This window comes from Garra rufa, chromosome 17 (genome assembly GCF_049309525.1).
Source record: "Garra rufa chromosome 17, GarRuf1.0, whole genome shotgun sequence".
In the NCBI taxonomy this organism is placed as follows: domain Eukaryota; kingdom Metazoa; phylum Chordata; class Actinopteri; order Cypriniformes; family Cyprinidae; genus Garra; species Garra rufa.
Genome location: NC_133377.1, coordinates 23,184,643 through 23,200,583, shown reverse-complemented (window position 1 = coordinate 23,200,583; position 15,941 = coordinate 23,184,643). Strand labels below are relative to the sequence as shown.

At 36.2% G+C, this 15,941-nt stretch overlaps 1 protein-coding gene across 1 annotated transcript; it reads left to right on the top strand.

Annotated features, from left to right (window-relative positions):
* Positions 1 to 380: 380 nt before the first annotated feature.
* On the top strand, positions 381 to 11,459 carry LOC141289884 (zinc finger MYM-type protein 4-like). The gene is made up of 17 exons (XM_073822084.1): positions 381 to 609; positions 1,747 to 1,897; positions 2,033 to 2,208; positions 2,332 to 2,497; positions 2,575 to 2,727; positions 3,715 to 3,752; positions 3,849 to 3,993; positions 4,081 to 4,187; positions 4,340 to 4,511; positions 4,648 to 4,854; positions 4,954 to 5,057; positions 5,493 to 5,646; positions 6,057 to 6,208; positions 6,299 to 6,413; positions 6,489 to 6,728; positions 6,807 to 6,933; positions 10,064 to 11,459. Exons 1-17 carry the CDS (start codon positions 406 to 408, stop codon positions 10,284 to 10,286), a joined length of 2,634 nt encoding a protein of 877 aa, XP_073678185.1. The 5' UTR covers positions 381 to 405; the 3' UTR covers positions 10,287 to 11,459.
* The last annotated feature ends 4,482 nt before the right edge of the window (positions 11,460 to 15,941 follow it).

Genomic DNA, 15,941 nt, shown 5'->3' with positions numbered 1-15,941 from the left:
ATACATTATACATTATGTATTTTAATCGCTTTGATTAATTGTAAAGGCTGTTGTTCGCTTATTACAATTATCCGATTACTCGATTAATTGTCAGAATAATCAACGGATTGCTCAATTGCCGAAATAATTGTTAGTGACAGCCCTAATCGTGTCATAAAAGCAGGTAAGCTGAACTATACCTGTTCTACCTTCTTGCAACGTATGTTCTCTGGCTCTGTAGGCATCTTAAAACAGTTCCCACACAGGCACCTGTGATTATCGTGACGGAACATGCTAATAAATTAATTGATGAAAGACATCTCCACATAAGCTACTTAAATGATCAACTAACCATTCAGAAACATCCTTTTGCATTTTTTGTTTTTGTTTTAAATTCAGGAATCCTTCAGCAAGACAAAACCTATCATGCCGGTAAATAATGTAACCTCTACAAGCATCAACACATCTACCCCGAAACCTGCTGTGCCCAAACCTGCTGCCCCCAAACCTGCTCCCTCAGAGTCCAGCTCATCAGCGAAGACCAGTGGTCAGGTGCAGACGGTCACCAAGATCCCCTGCTCTCAGTGTCTGAACACATTTTTCCACAGACCAGAGCTGCTGGAGTTCAAGGTAGTTTTGTTTACTAGTACTAGAACTGGTACTAGAAGAGTGGGTGTTTTACAGGCATAATACTACTTAAATATTCTGACGAATGAAATCACAATTTTAATAGGTTTCCATTCAAATCAACTCCAAACGTGAATTAGAGGATCTTACTTTTTGTAGTATAGCCTGATCCCATTAACTGTAAACTGCAGTGTATTTGTTTACAATTTGAGGACATGCAATATGCACAAATGACCTATAATCATGATGTATTGGCCATTTATTACAATAAAAAAAATACAAAACAAAATTGAACAAAAAATAGTACAGCTAGAAATAAAAAGATGTAATTTAATTATAAGTCGTAAATGTATTAGTATTAGACAGGTATCTGTAACTTTAACATGTTTATTTTTTGATATACAGTGGTGGCCAAAATTATTTTCACCAACTAAAAAATGATTTTAAGTCAGTTAATTTATCTTTTGCTGGAGTGTGTCAGTAGGAAAACATTCCTTTGCAAATTTAACCTATTTATTCAGAAAAACTGTGGCAACTTCTCCAAGACGCTTTAAGAAACCTACTTGCAAAGCTACAGTACTGTTAAAAGTTTTAGGCATGAATAGATAGTCTTTATCAATTAACTTCTATTAACTAAATTAAATTGACATTTGTTGTGACCATACTTTGCACTTAAAGCAGCTTTTGCCCTAGGTGCACTTGGACATTTTTCAGGTAGCTTTGCAGGTAGGTTTCTTGAAGTGTCTTGGAGAAGTTGCCACAGTTGTTTTCAATTTAGTCTGTCTCAGTTTGTTCCATTTCCTCTTGTCATGATGATGAGATCAGATCTCTGTGTGGAGAACTGGCTGTTGTCAGACTCCTTGTGCAGACAAAAATCTCACTGGATTATTACAATTAATGGTAAAATGAATGTTTGGAAATGTAAACTGATATTTCCTACTGACACACTACAGCAAAATATAGAAATAACTGACTTAAAACCATTTTTTAACTGGTGAAAATACTAGTGTGCTAATAATTGGTCACCACTGTCACATTAATATTTGTATTGTAGAGTTTATAATTAACATTAACATTTAATAATCTAAACAGTAGTTGACCCTAAACTTAATTGGTTGCATATTTTTCCTTACCTTTCAGAGGAAAATGTATGCTTTCTGCAGTAACAGTTGTGTTGAGGAGTTCAAACAGATCAACAGTGTCATGGCTCGCTGTGAATACTGCAAGATTGATAAAGTTATCAAGGAGGTGAAAAGGATAAACAAGATTGACCGCTCTTTCTGCAGTGAGGGTAAGTACTAAGAGCAAAATTCATTTAAAAAATAACACGTTATTTGTTTTCTTTTACTTTTTGCTTCATACATGCATGTCTTAATCCCAAATTGTGGGTTATGATACAATTACCTGTTCGTTCATCACCATACAGGATGCAAGTTACTATATAAGCATGACCTGGTCAAGCGCTGGGGGAAGAAACACTGTCGCAGCTGCTTTTACTGTAGCGGATCCGCTCAGACTCTAGTGACTGAAGTTGTTGATAACGTAGAGCAGGAGTTCTGTGGAAACTTATGCTTATCGCAGCACACCTTATTAATGCGTAAGGTAATATCTCTTTTGTATTATTCTGAGAAACATTATACAAGGCTGTTTCGTGCTGCAACATTATTTTTAAAAGTTGATGCCATGGATGTGGCTTTTAACTAACAGTGAGTGTATTTCTGACAGGAAATAAAGTGCTCCATGTGCAGGCAGGCCAAGAAGATGGCAGAGACTGTGAAATGGATGGGTGAGATCAAGCATTTCTGCAGCTTGCAGTGCTTGATGTTCTTTTGCAGCCTGCAGGGAACCACTGGGGCAGTCAGACCTGCAAACAAGCCTCTGTCCACACAAGGTGCGTCTTCCTGTAGATGTTTAAGGATAGTCGTCTCTTATGTCTGTATTTAATCTTTCAGTGATTGTTTTCCTCAGGGACAAGCCCATCGCCATCTCCAAGCCCTCAAAGTACAGTTAATCGCACACCACAGATAACTAAAGAGGCCACGCCGGTCATTGCCAATGTTATATCACTTTCAAGTGCGTCCAATGGACAGCCAGGTGTTTTGGGCAACACCGTTCTGCCAGGTGACTTACCTCGATTTAACTCTTAATCATCTTTGTAGTTTGAGGGATGCAAGCTGTATGCGATAATGGTTATTGGCTGCCATTAAAGATTTGAATTTCTGTAATATTTATTTATTTTATTAAACTGAGGATACACTATCAGTCAAGTTTTTGAACAGTAAGATTGTTTTTTGGTTTTTTTTAAGAAGTCTCTACTGCTCATCAAGCCTGCATTTATTTGACCCAAAGTACAGTAAAACTAACATTTTTACTATTTATAATAACTGTTTTCTATTTGAATATATATTTTAAGTGTAATTTATTCCTGTGATTAATGCCAAATTTTCAGCATCACTACTCCAGTCTTCAGATATCATTCTAATATGCTGATTTGCTGTTCAAGTTTTAAATGATCAATATGTAAAACAGTTGAGTGAATTTTTTCAGGATTCTATGATGAATAGAAGGATCCAAAGAGCATTTATCTGAAATAAAGAGTTTGTAACTTTATACACTATACCATTCAAAAGCTTGGAGTATAGTTCAGTATAATTATTTTTAAATATAAGACATTTTAGAAATATTTTTATATAGCAAGGATGTCTTAAATGTATCTAAAGTTATGATAAACGCATTTATAATGTTACAAAATATTTCTATTTCAGATAAATGCTGTTCTTTTAAACATTCTATTCATCAAAGAAACTTGAATAAATTCTACTCAGCTGTTTTCAGCATGATAATGTTTTTTTAGCAGCAAATCAGAATATTAGAATATTTCTAATGGATCATGTGACTCGAGTAATGATGCTAAAAATTCCGCTTTGAAATCACAGGACTAAATTACATTTTAACTTTGGATCAAGTAAATGCAGACTTGGTGAGCAGAAGAGACTTCTTTAAAAAAAAAAATTAAAGTCTTACTGTTCAAAAACTTTTGACTGGTTGTGTATGTTTTTTGCAAACTGAGGAATAAAAAAAACATCATTTACCTTTTTGTTTCCTCAGCGTCTGTTCCAGCTGCTACAGCAAAAAGTACAGGAAATGTGAGTTTTTCACAAGATCACTAAACCAACTGAAGTTCCTTTTGAAATGTCTATAAAAACCAACCAATTATCAATCATTCTATGTTTTGTCCCCAGGCGGCCAGCACGCAGACAGAGGGTGCAAAGGCTTCTGTACCGGCACCTCGAATCCTGAAGAACAAAGCCTTGCTGTGTAAACCATTAAGCCAGAACAAAGGCACATCCTGTAAACCCAATGTCTGTGACATGACAACACAAACAGGTACTAGGGAGCACTGTTGCTGACATGTTTCTAGTGGGCATTGCATATGCAAACACTAACATGTTGTGCATGTCTTTTGTCTTCTAGATGGACCGTCTATGATGGTGCTACCTGTGCCAGTGCCAATCTATGTTCCACTTCCCATGAATCTTTACACCCAGTACACTCCAAAGTCTGTGGGGCTTCCACTTCCAGTGTGTTTGTTATTTTCTTCTTGTCCTTATTCTCATTCTGAATATTAAAATGATTAAATCTAAATACATATTTGTTACCAGAATCAGTATGTTCATCTTTGAATGAGTGTTATTTTTAATGAGCATCATCATGTGTCTGTCTGTTTATACAGGTTCCAGTGCCCTTGTTTTTCCCCACCACTCTGGACAGTGCTGAGCGCATTGTAAAGACCATTCAGGAAATCAAAGAGAAGATTCCTGATGACCCTCTGGAGGCGGACCTCATCATGATGGCAGAGATGGTGGCTGAGGATGCAGAGAAGGACAAAAGCATCACTGTCACTGGTAAATTGGGGACAATTGGAAGGTTTTCAGTCTTTTTATAGTTAACACACTAGTTGAACAAAACAGGCTTTTATATTTTAGAAGATGACACTCACATTTTTCTTTTCATTTCAAAATCCTCCAATTTGTTATTCAGATCCGACTAGTAACATAATGGACGACCTTGATCTGGAAGCCCTGTCCAGCAATCTGAGTTGGGAGGAGGACTCTGTGTCTTCTGCCCAGACGTGGGATCAAACCCCAGAGCCTGATAGGCCTCCTCCATCCAGATCTGCCACACTAACCCCCATCTCCACCGCAGCAGAAGAGCCACAGATGGACTTGGAGGCTGATTTTCCAGTCGGTAAGATCTGCTGCTGCGGTTAACAGGACTAAACATACCAACACGATCCAAGTTATCTTCCATTCATATTTCATCCATCTGTATCCTTTCATATTTCAGAGAGCATTGAACTTTTGAGAGGGGAAATACAAAAGGAGACAACAGATACTGGCAAACGGAAATCTCGCAAGAGAAAACATGACGGCTTCCCTCAGAAGAAACGAGTAAGATCTTGACATGCCACCGTAATGTCTACTATATAACACTTTAACTTTTGGAATACACTATAACATTATAGTATTATAGAGTTTTGTGATATAAACTTCTTTTAAGCTTATTAGGATAGCATTATCATTATGCGAAATTCCACAACATGATAGGAATGATCCTATCACTTTGCATTTAGCCACAATGTCTAAATGTTTAAATTATACAGATTAGTACTAAATTTACACTTCTGTTCAAGTTTCGTTTTGTCTCGGTTTCATCAAAATATTATAAAAAAATATATTAAAATTCAAATGTAATTTCATCCTGTGATGCGAAGCTGAATTTTCAGCAGCCATTACTCCAGTCTTAAGTGTCATATGATCCATCATAAAGGATTGTAATATGTTGATTTGTAGCTCAAGAAGCATTGTTTTTTTGTTGGTGTGTAGGCCCATAAGAGTGCAGCTGTTGTTCCAGTCAAACCAGCTCCAGACAACCTCTCTACCCTCTCAAAACTGCAACACGAGTATGCTGTAAATGCTTGGAAGGAATGGGTACGCTGGAGGAATGCCCAACCCAACATGGAGACACCCAAATTTGGCTGTAGGTCTCTTTTTATCCAGTGTTTCTTCCCAAAGGAAAGTTCCACCATGTCAAGTTAACAATTATACATTATACAAGATTAACATTGTTTCTTTAAAAAAAAAAACAGATCCTCTTCAGTGAATGAGTCAGGGTGCCGTCAAAATTAGTCCAAACAGCAGATAAAAACATCACAATAACGCTGTAATCTCCTGTTTTCCTTGAAAAAAATCCACCAACATAAGACTTCTCTGCAAATTCTCATATTGGGGGTACTCCTTTAATGTAGTTTTCAAGCTATAGATTTTTTTCAGTATATGCATTCACATGGAATTGATCCTTAGCCTTAAGACTGCATCATGCTCTACTGGTTAAACTACAGAATCTTTAACATGCAATTTAAGAACTAAACACTTCCTCTACATCCGTAGCACGTAGTATGACACTAAAGGAGGACTTGTTGAAGTGTTGCACTGCCGAAATAAGCTACGGCCTCTGCAAGTTCATCTCTGAAGTTCGTCGACCCAACGGAGAGAAATACAGCCCTGACAGCATCTTTTATCTCTGCTTGGGAATCCAGAAGGTAAACTGAAAAGAAACGACACAAACCAAACACATCCATTCAGACTATAAATAGTGTATTTGATATGACTCGCGTCATTAATGTTTGCAGTACCTGTTTGAGAACAGTCGGATGGAGAACATCTTCGCAGATATCTTCTACACCAAATTCTGCCAGGAACTAACCAACATACTCAGAGAGTGGAAGCCAACTATTTTGCCCAGTGGTGAGTAATTTAAAACAAACATGTGAGTCGCTTGTTTCACTGCTGGTCTACAAACACGTCTGTGTGTTTGTTCAGGTTACGTTCATTCTCGTGTGGAAGAGGAGTATCTGTGGGATTGTAAGCAGTTGGGGGCGTTTTCACCTGGTGTGCTGCTCAACACGCTGCTCTACTTCTTCACCAAGTACTTCAACTACAAGACAGCGGAGCAGCACCGTCGTCTCTCGTTTGGCCACATTGTACGCTGCTCTCGGAGCAAGGGCAACACAAAAGTGGCCTGTTTACGTTTCTATCCCCCCAAAGATGACACTAGCACAGGTGAGTGGTCAGATATACTGTCTTAGCTTGATTGTGTGTTTTAGTTGTTGTATCAATAGTTTGTTTTGTTTAATTTAGTTGGCATCCCAGCAAAGAAGAGAAAGGAAGAGGAGGATGAAAATGACACTGTATATGAAATAAAGGAGAATGCAGACAATCCCCTTCGCTGTCCTGTCAGGCTGTACGAGTTCTATCTTTCAAAATGGTATGTTTGTTTGAACTTCCAGCTATTGATTAATGCATTTTTGCAAGTACTTGAATTTGACTTTTGGAAATTTAAGGTCTGGAAAGCCTTTAAAAATAGTGATATTTTTGAAGAGGTACTTGAAAAGTGCTTTAATTATTGAAAGACAATGTATCTATGATGTGTGTTCAATTTTGTCAATAAGTACATATTATCTTGCAATTAAAAAAAAAAAACATTTTTCACTTAATGTCAGAAACAATTAAGCTAGGCAAGTAGTACTGACAGTGTCATGTAAACATGGCTGAAGATGCGAAAAGAGGAACAGATGAACCAAATTAATTGAGTCATTTACGCTGGAACAGCTCAGATTGATTCAAACTCGCGACTTCGATCATTCATTTCAAGCGATTCACTAGCAAAAACCAGATCAAATTAAAAGAGCCATTCATTTTTGAATTTCAACATAGCTTATAACGATTTTAACAAGCACGTAATAATGGGTAAAATGGAGCTTTTCAAAACAGTGAACTATTTTGTGACGCAATGGTTTAATTGATTTGAAGCGATCCAATCGGATTGTGTATCGTGAATCATTTGTTTCAGATCGGCACTTCAAATCGCCTATCGCAAATTATTTGATTTAGATTCGAACTTTACGTATCGCAAATCATTTGATTTATCATCTAGACTTCAGAACGTGTTCGTGAATCATTTGCGAAGTTGAATGATTCAAATCAAATGATTCGCGATATGTGATTTGAAGTCTTAAATCAAATGATTCGCCATGCACAAAGTTTTGTTCTAAGTCAAATGATTGGTGCTCCACACTCCATATCCTGATCTAAAGTGATGGTTTGCGAATCATTATTTAGATTGGAACTTCAGAGTCTTAATAATTTGATTTGGATCCCAAAAATCAGAGTGGGTTCGCAAATCTTTTTTTTTTTTTAGAACGGAACTTCGGAGCGGGTTCGCAAATGATTTGCTTTAGATCGGAAGTTAGGAGCGTGGATCGTGAATCATTTAATTTAGATTGGAACTTCAGAGCAAGGATCGCAAATAATTTGATTTAGATCAAAAATCTGAGTGAGCAAGTACTTATTATAAGTAATATTTCATAGAAGTTTGGTTTTCCCCAGTCGTTGTTAAGATACGTTAAACCACGTTAAGCTGTTTCCTTATGGACTTCCATGGGGGACGCTTAACGTGATACATTCACTTTATATGCTGAATAAGAGCTCATTCTTTTGACAGCAGAAAGTATTTATTATAAGAAAAATTTGACAGAAGATTGGTCTTCCCCAGTTGAACCATCATAAGCTTTTTATAGGGAGAAAAAGCTTAATGTGATATTATTTACTTTATATGCTGAATGAGATCTCATTCTTTTGACAGCAGCACTTATTATAAGTAATATTTGACATAAGTTTGGTTTTCCCCAGTCGTTGTTAAGATACGTTAAACCACATTAAGCTGTTTCCTTATGGAGTTCTATGGGGGACGCTTAACGTGATATATTCACTTTATTTGCTGAATGAGATCTCATTCTTTTGACAGCAGCAAGTGTTTATATGTAACGTTTGACAGAAATCTTTTTCCCGGTCATTGTTAAGCTCCGTTAAAGCGCTTTTTTTTTTTTATGGATTTATTTTTTTTTAATGGAATTTAACGTCTGTGCATCCAGGTCAGAGAGCAACTGTCCATCAAAAGCTCATTAGCCAATCAGAGTAGATCGCTGTTAAGCCCGCCCCCACGAGAGGTTTGTGCCAAAACAGCAAACGAAAATTTGCGACGCGAAAGCTGTGGCAACGCATTCAGAATCCATGATTCGCGAAAACGATTCTTTGAGAATCATTAACAAAGAATGAAGCATATTTGAAGAGCATGTTAAATTCGTGCGACTGAGTTCATTTTTTCATTTTCATTGTGTTTTTCTTCTTTTGCAGTGGCATATTTTTGATCGTTTCTTGGAAAGTTACGTTCAGTTTTATAAAGTTACATTCATTCTTATTGGCACAAAAATAAGCCAATAGTTGAGCAGCCCTGCTTTAGAGCAAGGATCGCAAATAATTAGATTTAGATCAAAAATCTGAGCGGGTTTGCAAATATTTTGTTTTAGATTGGAACTTTTGGAGCACGGATCGTGAATTATTTGATAACGATCGGAAATTTGTAAATGGGTACAAAAATCTTTTGCTTTAGATCCAAACTTTGGAGTGCGGATTGAGAATCATTTGATTTAGTTCGGAACTTCAGACCGTGGATCACAAATCACTTGATTTGGATGAGAAAATGAGAGTGGGTTTGCAAACCTTTTGCTTTAGATTGGAACTTTGCAAGCGAATCATTTGATTTAGATTTTGGAACTTCAGAGCCTGGATCGCACATAATTTGATTTAGATTGGAACTTCAGAGTGTGAATCGCAAAGCATTTAATTTAGATTGAAAAATCGGAGTGGGTTTGCAAATCTTTTGCTTTAGATCAGAACTTCAGAACGTGGATCAAAAATCATTTATTAAGATTGGAAATTCTGAGCAGGTTCGCAAATCCTTTGCTTTAGATCGGAACTTTGGAGCACCAATCATTTGATTTAGATCAGAACTTCAGACTGTGGATCGCAAATCATTTGATTTAGATTGGAAAAACGGCGAGTTCGCAAATCTTTTGCTTTAGATCGAAACTTTGGAGAGGATTTGCAAATCTTTTGCTTTTGATCAGAACTTTGGAGCGTGGATCACAAATCATTTAATTTAGATCAGAAAATCGAAGCGGGTTCACAAATGTTTTGTTTTAGATCTGAATGTTTTGTTTTAGATCTGAAAGGAACGCGGATTACGATTCATTTGATTCCGATCGGCACTTTGGTGCGGGTTTGTGAATCGTTTGTTTTATATCAGGATTTGAGCGATTTTGCTATTACTATAGTAAAAGTGTAGTATTCTTCGTACTACAGTAGTAATACCATATTTTATTTGTGTATTTTTATCTATATCTATTTTCAATTAAAATGGAAAACATTGTTTGATACGTGAGATCTCTGATTGAAGTCCTTGAATTTCATTTTAAAGTATCTGTACGAACCCTGATTCTATTATAACAAGTTTGTCATAATTATGCATCCCTATCAAATATTGTCTTACGTTTCAGCTCACCCAGCGTGAGGCAACGCACAACCGACTTTTACCTGAGCCCCGAGCGGTCCTGTGTACCCAACAGTCCCATGTGGTTCTCAACCACTTCGCTGAGTGATGAGGCTCTAGACTGCATGCTCACTCGCATCCTTACTGTCAGAGAGTTGCACCTGGACAGAGACAAATCACCCAATGAGACTGATTCAGACAGTGACTCGGACTTCAGGCCCGGACATTAAAATGAGAAGCACTGTATAAGCGCACGCCAAATTTACAGAGTGAAGAAGGTATCTTGGGTTTCTCCTAGATGCTTCTCTAAATGTTCCTACAAAGCTGACAAAATCTGGATGCCATTAAATGGGCCTTTAGGATATTAATAGTGATTCCAATGGATGGAAAGCAAATGTTCTGTCATTGTATTTTCCATGTTTAATTGGATAGTTATGAGGCTGTACAGTGTTTTTTGTGATCAAGTGATCTAAACTATATTTGACAAAAGCAGCTGATGTTAAAAAACATTTCAAAAGGTGCATATGGTTGTGTGGATTTCGTTCGCTGAGTTTTATGCAATGCCACATACACTCAAATAATCTTCAAAGGGGTTTCTGCACATTCTTTGTATCATAATGAAACACTACAGACATTGACATCATCTTTGTACAACGGGCATTAAAAACAGTGACTGTTGTGTCTACCCATAAAATGAATATTGCCGTTTTTTTTTTTCTTTTTGCAACTTAACTACTCCAGGATAGTTCTTGTATGGATAAGTCTCCATTTCTTTGGATAAAAAAAGTCAGTGAAACAGTCTGAGTCTTCTCTTTATAAATGTATATAATATGTGTGGGATCATAAAAAATGCACGTTGTTGTTTTAGTACTGACCTGAATATGATATTTCACATACAAGACATTTACATATAGTCCACAAGAGAAAATAATTGTTGAATTTATAAAAAATTACCCTGTTCAAAAGTTTATATTTGCTTTATTCTGAATGATCCACAGTGGTGTTTTTGTTTAGTGATAGTTTGCATTGTTTGTCCTGAACAGTTAAACTGCCTGCTGTTCTTCAAAAATATCCTTTAGGTCCACAAATTCTTTGGTTTTTCAGCAATTGTGTGTATTTGAACCCTTTCCAACAATGACTGTATGATTTTGAGATCCATCTTTTTTACACTGAGGACAACTGAGAGACTCATATGCAACTATTACAAAAGGTTAAAACACTCACTGATGCTCAAGAAGGGAACACAATGTATTAAGAGCCAGGGTGTGAAAACTTTTGAACAGTACCAAGATGTGTACATTTTTCTTATTTTTTCTAAATATCATAATTGCCCTTCAGAAGCTAAAGATACTTGATACTTTTTTATACTTTATTATGTCTTTTAAATAAAAAGAAACATTTAATACATTTGCACAAATGAGTTTTTCTTTAAAGACACAGTATTTTTTTAAATTATTCCTCATTTTTCCTTCTAATTTCTCTTCCATTTTTTCCCCCTTTGTAATACCCACCAGCCACACATTGACAAAATGTTATATATAAAAAAAAAATAACATTTACGTACATAGACAGTTTATATATGAAAAAAAATATACTTAATGCATTGTTTCATTCTGGAGCTTCAGCGAGCGTTTGAACTTTCTGTAATAGTTGCATATGAGTCCCTCAGTTGTCCTCAGTGAAAAGATGGATCTCAAAATCATAGTCATTGTTGGAAAGGGTTCAAATACACAAAAATGCTGAAAAACAAAGAATTTATGGGGCCTTCGCTTATTTTAATCTTTAAAAAATCTTAAAATTCACTTACTTTGAATTAATTTTCTTAGACAACACATTGTCCTTCATTCAACTGGGGCCCTCAGTTACCATGAGATTAATAATACCACAATGAACATTTAAGACGAATACAATCAGAGTTATATTAAAAAAAGCTTTATAATGGCAGTTGATATTCAGTAGTCCAATAAAATGCATCCATCCATCATAAACAATTTGTCAGTGTGGCTGAGAAAGCCTCCTGCAGCGAATCAATGTGTTTTTCTAAGAAAAATATCCATATTTAGAATTTTATAACCCATAATCTCTAGCTTCTGCTTTTGGAGGCCTTTATTAACCCCCTGGAGCCATGTGGAGCGCTTTTTTATGGTGGATGGTTGCACTTTATTGGATTTCTGTTGGACTATTAAATATCAACCCCCATTCACTGCCATCATAAAGCTTGGAAGAGCCAGGAGATTTTTAATATAACTCCGATTGTATTGGTCTGAAAGAAGAAAGTCATATAAACCTAGGATGGCTTGAGGGTGAGTAATTCACAGTGTAATTGTCATTTTTAGGTGAACTATCCCTTGAAGTCTACGTGAATCACATGACGAGCCAGCATTTTGAACTTCCGTTGGCGCTCTGTCTCTTTTAGCGGCTCTGGTTTTACAGCAAAGGAGGAAAACCACGTGAAGAAGTGAATTGTTTAAGCTAAACGTTTTGTTTGTCCTAAAATGGTGTTTTCGTGTGTGTATCCTGGATGCTATAACATAGCTAAACCCTTAAGATTACGTGGGCGGACATCGGAGGGAGATGCACCTTTAACATTTCACACATTCCCTGTAAATGATCCTGAGCGACTGAAGCTATGGCTGCTCGCTATTCGCTGGGATGTAAATACACCCATGGAAAAAGTCAACAGACGCGTGCTGTGCAGTGAACATTTCAGCTCCGAGGATTACCTGACAGAGAAGGGAAAGTCAAGAGTAAGACGACTTCTGAAGTCAGCTGTGCCCGTGCCTGCGCAGTTGTTTCAGCCAAACGAGGTATACATTCAACTATACTGTAATGGGATTGTTATATTAGGTTTTTAAGTAATCGCTCATGTAGCGGTTGTAAAACTTTGTCATCATTATTTTTGCTCTCCACATGCAATTTAACATTTGAAACTATATCGTGGATTGTTGTAGGATACAACAAGGGTTTGTTTTGTATTATGATACTAAAAAAGTGCTCAAAAGCAAATATTTCAAATTGACACAGCAACTCTATCTCTATTAACAATCGTTTTATTGTACATTTAGCACCCTTTGTTCAAGTTGTTAACATTAGATTATATAAATTATAGTATGTTCAAAAAAAGGCTTAAACATCTTTTTTTAAGACATGCACAAGTAAAATTAAAACTAAACTAAATTATTTATAGATCAAATACGGGTTTTCACAAAAAGCAAATAAAAAAAATGTTTTTCACATTCTTATAAGAAACTTAACATCACATTAATTTAAAACAAATATGTCTTAATTAGATTTTTATATAGAGGGTTTGCATTTACGTCACGGTTAGTCGGTTACCCGGATGCACGGCCATATTGGTGATACTCGGATGTAAACAACAACATGGATTGCATGGTTGATGTACTACTGAATTTGTTGTTCTGCTAATTTACGTGTCTAAACCACGGAAAAATTGTGTGGAAGCTGCTAAATCATATAGAGAAGAACTTAGTAAGCAGGGAAGGGCACAATATTTTGACAAACTGAAGTTAATATGTGGTACAGCTATGTACAAGCAGTATTAATGAAGATATTAGCCTAATATTTCACCTACCTGACTGAAAATAAGAACAAACATGAAAGTTGTCAAAATTCTTGCCCTAAAAATCCTGGTTCAGTTTGGCCAACCACAAACGTTGGCCTTTTGTTCCTCAGTTTTTTGCACTTATTTCATTGATTTGTTACCTTTTGGCAGTCTATTCACCTTATTTTGCAACGCGGAAGTAAATACGATGACGTACTTCCTTATAATGTGTTAGAGTTCCGTTTTTCTAGCCGGTAGGTAAGGAGCGTAAGCAGCGATGTGGTCGGAGCACGCACAGAACAGTATTCAAACACCGTGATGGTAAATATTTACCACACCCGCGGTGTATAACACAGTGGGAGGATGAAATGAAGAAGTGGCCTGGCATAACCTATGAGGACATTTTCAATTATTTCGTTTTATCGCTCGGAGTAGACGGGTCTTCGATGCGGAACTATAAAAGCACTGAGGCATATCAGTAACGTTACCTGCACAGCGGGAAAGTCGGCCGAGTGCTGGTACATGAAGTAGACAGCGAATTCGTGTTTTTTTAAAAGCCGACGTGAATCCCAGTCAAAGTCGTGCAAATGTTCATTCAGCTTGGGTCCTTACTACAGCTAACGGGACAATTGAGACGACTGGTTGCTCTTGTATTGCCGGACAGGGCAAATCCTGTAGCCACGCAGCTGCGATCCTCTGGAAGGTGAGAACACACTTAGTATACTAAACTCACACTGGAAATATGTTCATAGGTAATATTTCATTACTGATGGTATTATAGTTATATTATATATATTATAGTTATGTGTACTAAGATTTTAATTATATTAGATTGTCTTCAATTTAACTGCTCCATAAATGGGTGCGTTTTTGTATGTTTAACGTTAGTTATTAAACTCCAGTAGTTTGGTTTTTTTTTTTTACATGAATTTCTAGGAATAACCTTTTGTTTTGTTTTTCTTTAATAATCAGAATGGTAATTCTATCCAGTCCAGGTAAGTACAACGTTTAATCACGTGTTACAAGGCATCTTGGACAAAGGTAAGAGTAAGCTATAATACATGTCCCTTAATGTGTATCTAGTTGTATCTGGCATGCTATTTGAAAAATTCTGTCATTACCACTCACCTGCATGTTGTTCCATTCCTATGTGAAAGACTTTATTCACATAGGTATGTAAGTAACACATTAAGCAGTCATTTTTATAGCATGGACAAACTATGCAATGAAAGTGAAGAGTGATGAGGTTAATATTCTGCCTCATTTTTTGTGAAGGTGAGTGACCAATATACTTGAGAGAAACTGTTTCTTTATAACTGTGATCCATTAAAATTTTGTTTGTGCAGCTGACTGATGGCTGTGTACTAAGTAATATAAGTAAATCAGTAAAATTTCAAATGATGTGATGCTGTATCAAGGTGAGTGAAGCATGAAGGTGAGTTCTACTGTGGCCGAGAGAGCTCAACGCGCTGCAGCTTAAGAAAACACATGCAAACAGAAAAAAAAAACACGTTTCCGAGTTTGGTTGCGTTGCGAGGATTTGCAGTTCCTGTGTTGTCAAACTGATGTTGATATTTTCTTAATTTGTTGTCTTTTTTTCAGTTTGCATGTGTTTTCTTAAGTTGCAGCGCGTTGAGCTCTCTCGGCCACCGTAGAGTTCTACATAATATTCATTAATAGAAAATGAAGCCTATTAAGTTAATGTATTAAGTAACATCAAGTAAAATACATTAGAATTGTTACATGCATAACTGTTTCATTTACACTTTGTATAGGTTCAGAATGCAGTGTCAAAGGGACTGACTGGGATATCATGCACAGACGAGCAGCTGATATATGCAAGTAAGTACTGTTAACCTAATGTGATTGCATTGAGGCTTTAGGTAACTAGTAAATGAAACTGAAAAAATTAAAACTTTTATCTGTGAAAGCACTTGTTAATAGTTTTAAAGTAGTAATTTTAGTAATAAAGTTTTTGGTTCTTACAGTAGTTAAAATGTCAAAACAAGTTAATCCTACTAATTCATAATGAATGCCAACTCATTTATATATATATGTGTGCACAAACTTTTATTGTGGATATAATAAATCATTTGACACCCCAATTCAGAATGTTGTCTTTGCTTCATGAGTTTACAAAAAAAAAAAAAAAGTGACAAAATTGCACATTTACAGAGCACTGCTAAACTGTATCATTTTCACTTGGGAAAGAAATCAAAATAAATTGCATCTTGACATTTTGATTGTGTTTGTGCATATATAGGGAGAATGCAATATAAGATCTTAAAAAAAATATGCAAAGAGCAGTATATTTAATGGTCTG

Bases quoted from the DNA above. Each gene is read 5' to 3' on its own strand.
- LOC141289884 (XM_073822084.1), top strand. From the start codon at position 406: ATGCCGGTAAATAATGTAACCTCTACAAGCATCAACACATCTACCCCG. The intron at 610-1,746 runs GTAGTTTTGTTT...CTTACCTTTCAG, and splicing joins CAGAGCTGCTGGAGTTCAAG to AGGAAAATGTATGCTTTCTG. The intron at 2,209-2,331 runs GTAATATCTCTT...TATTTCTGACAG, and splicing joins ACACCTTATTAATGCGTAAG to GAAATAAAGTGCTCCATGTG.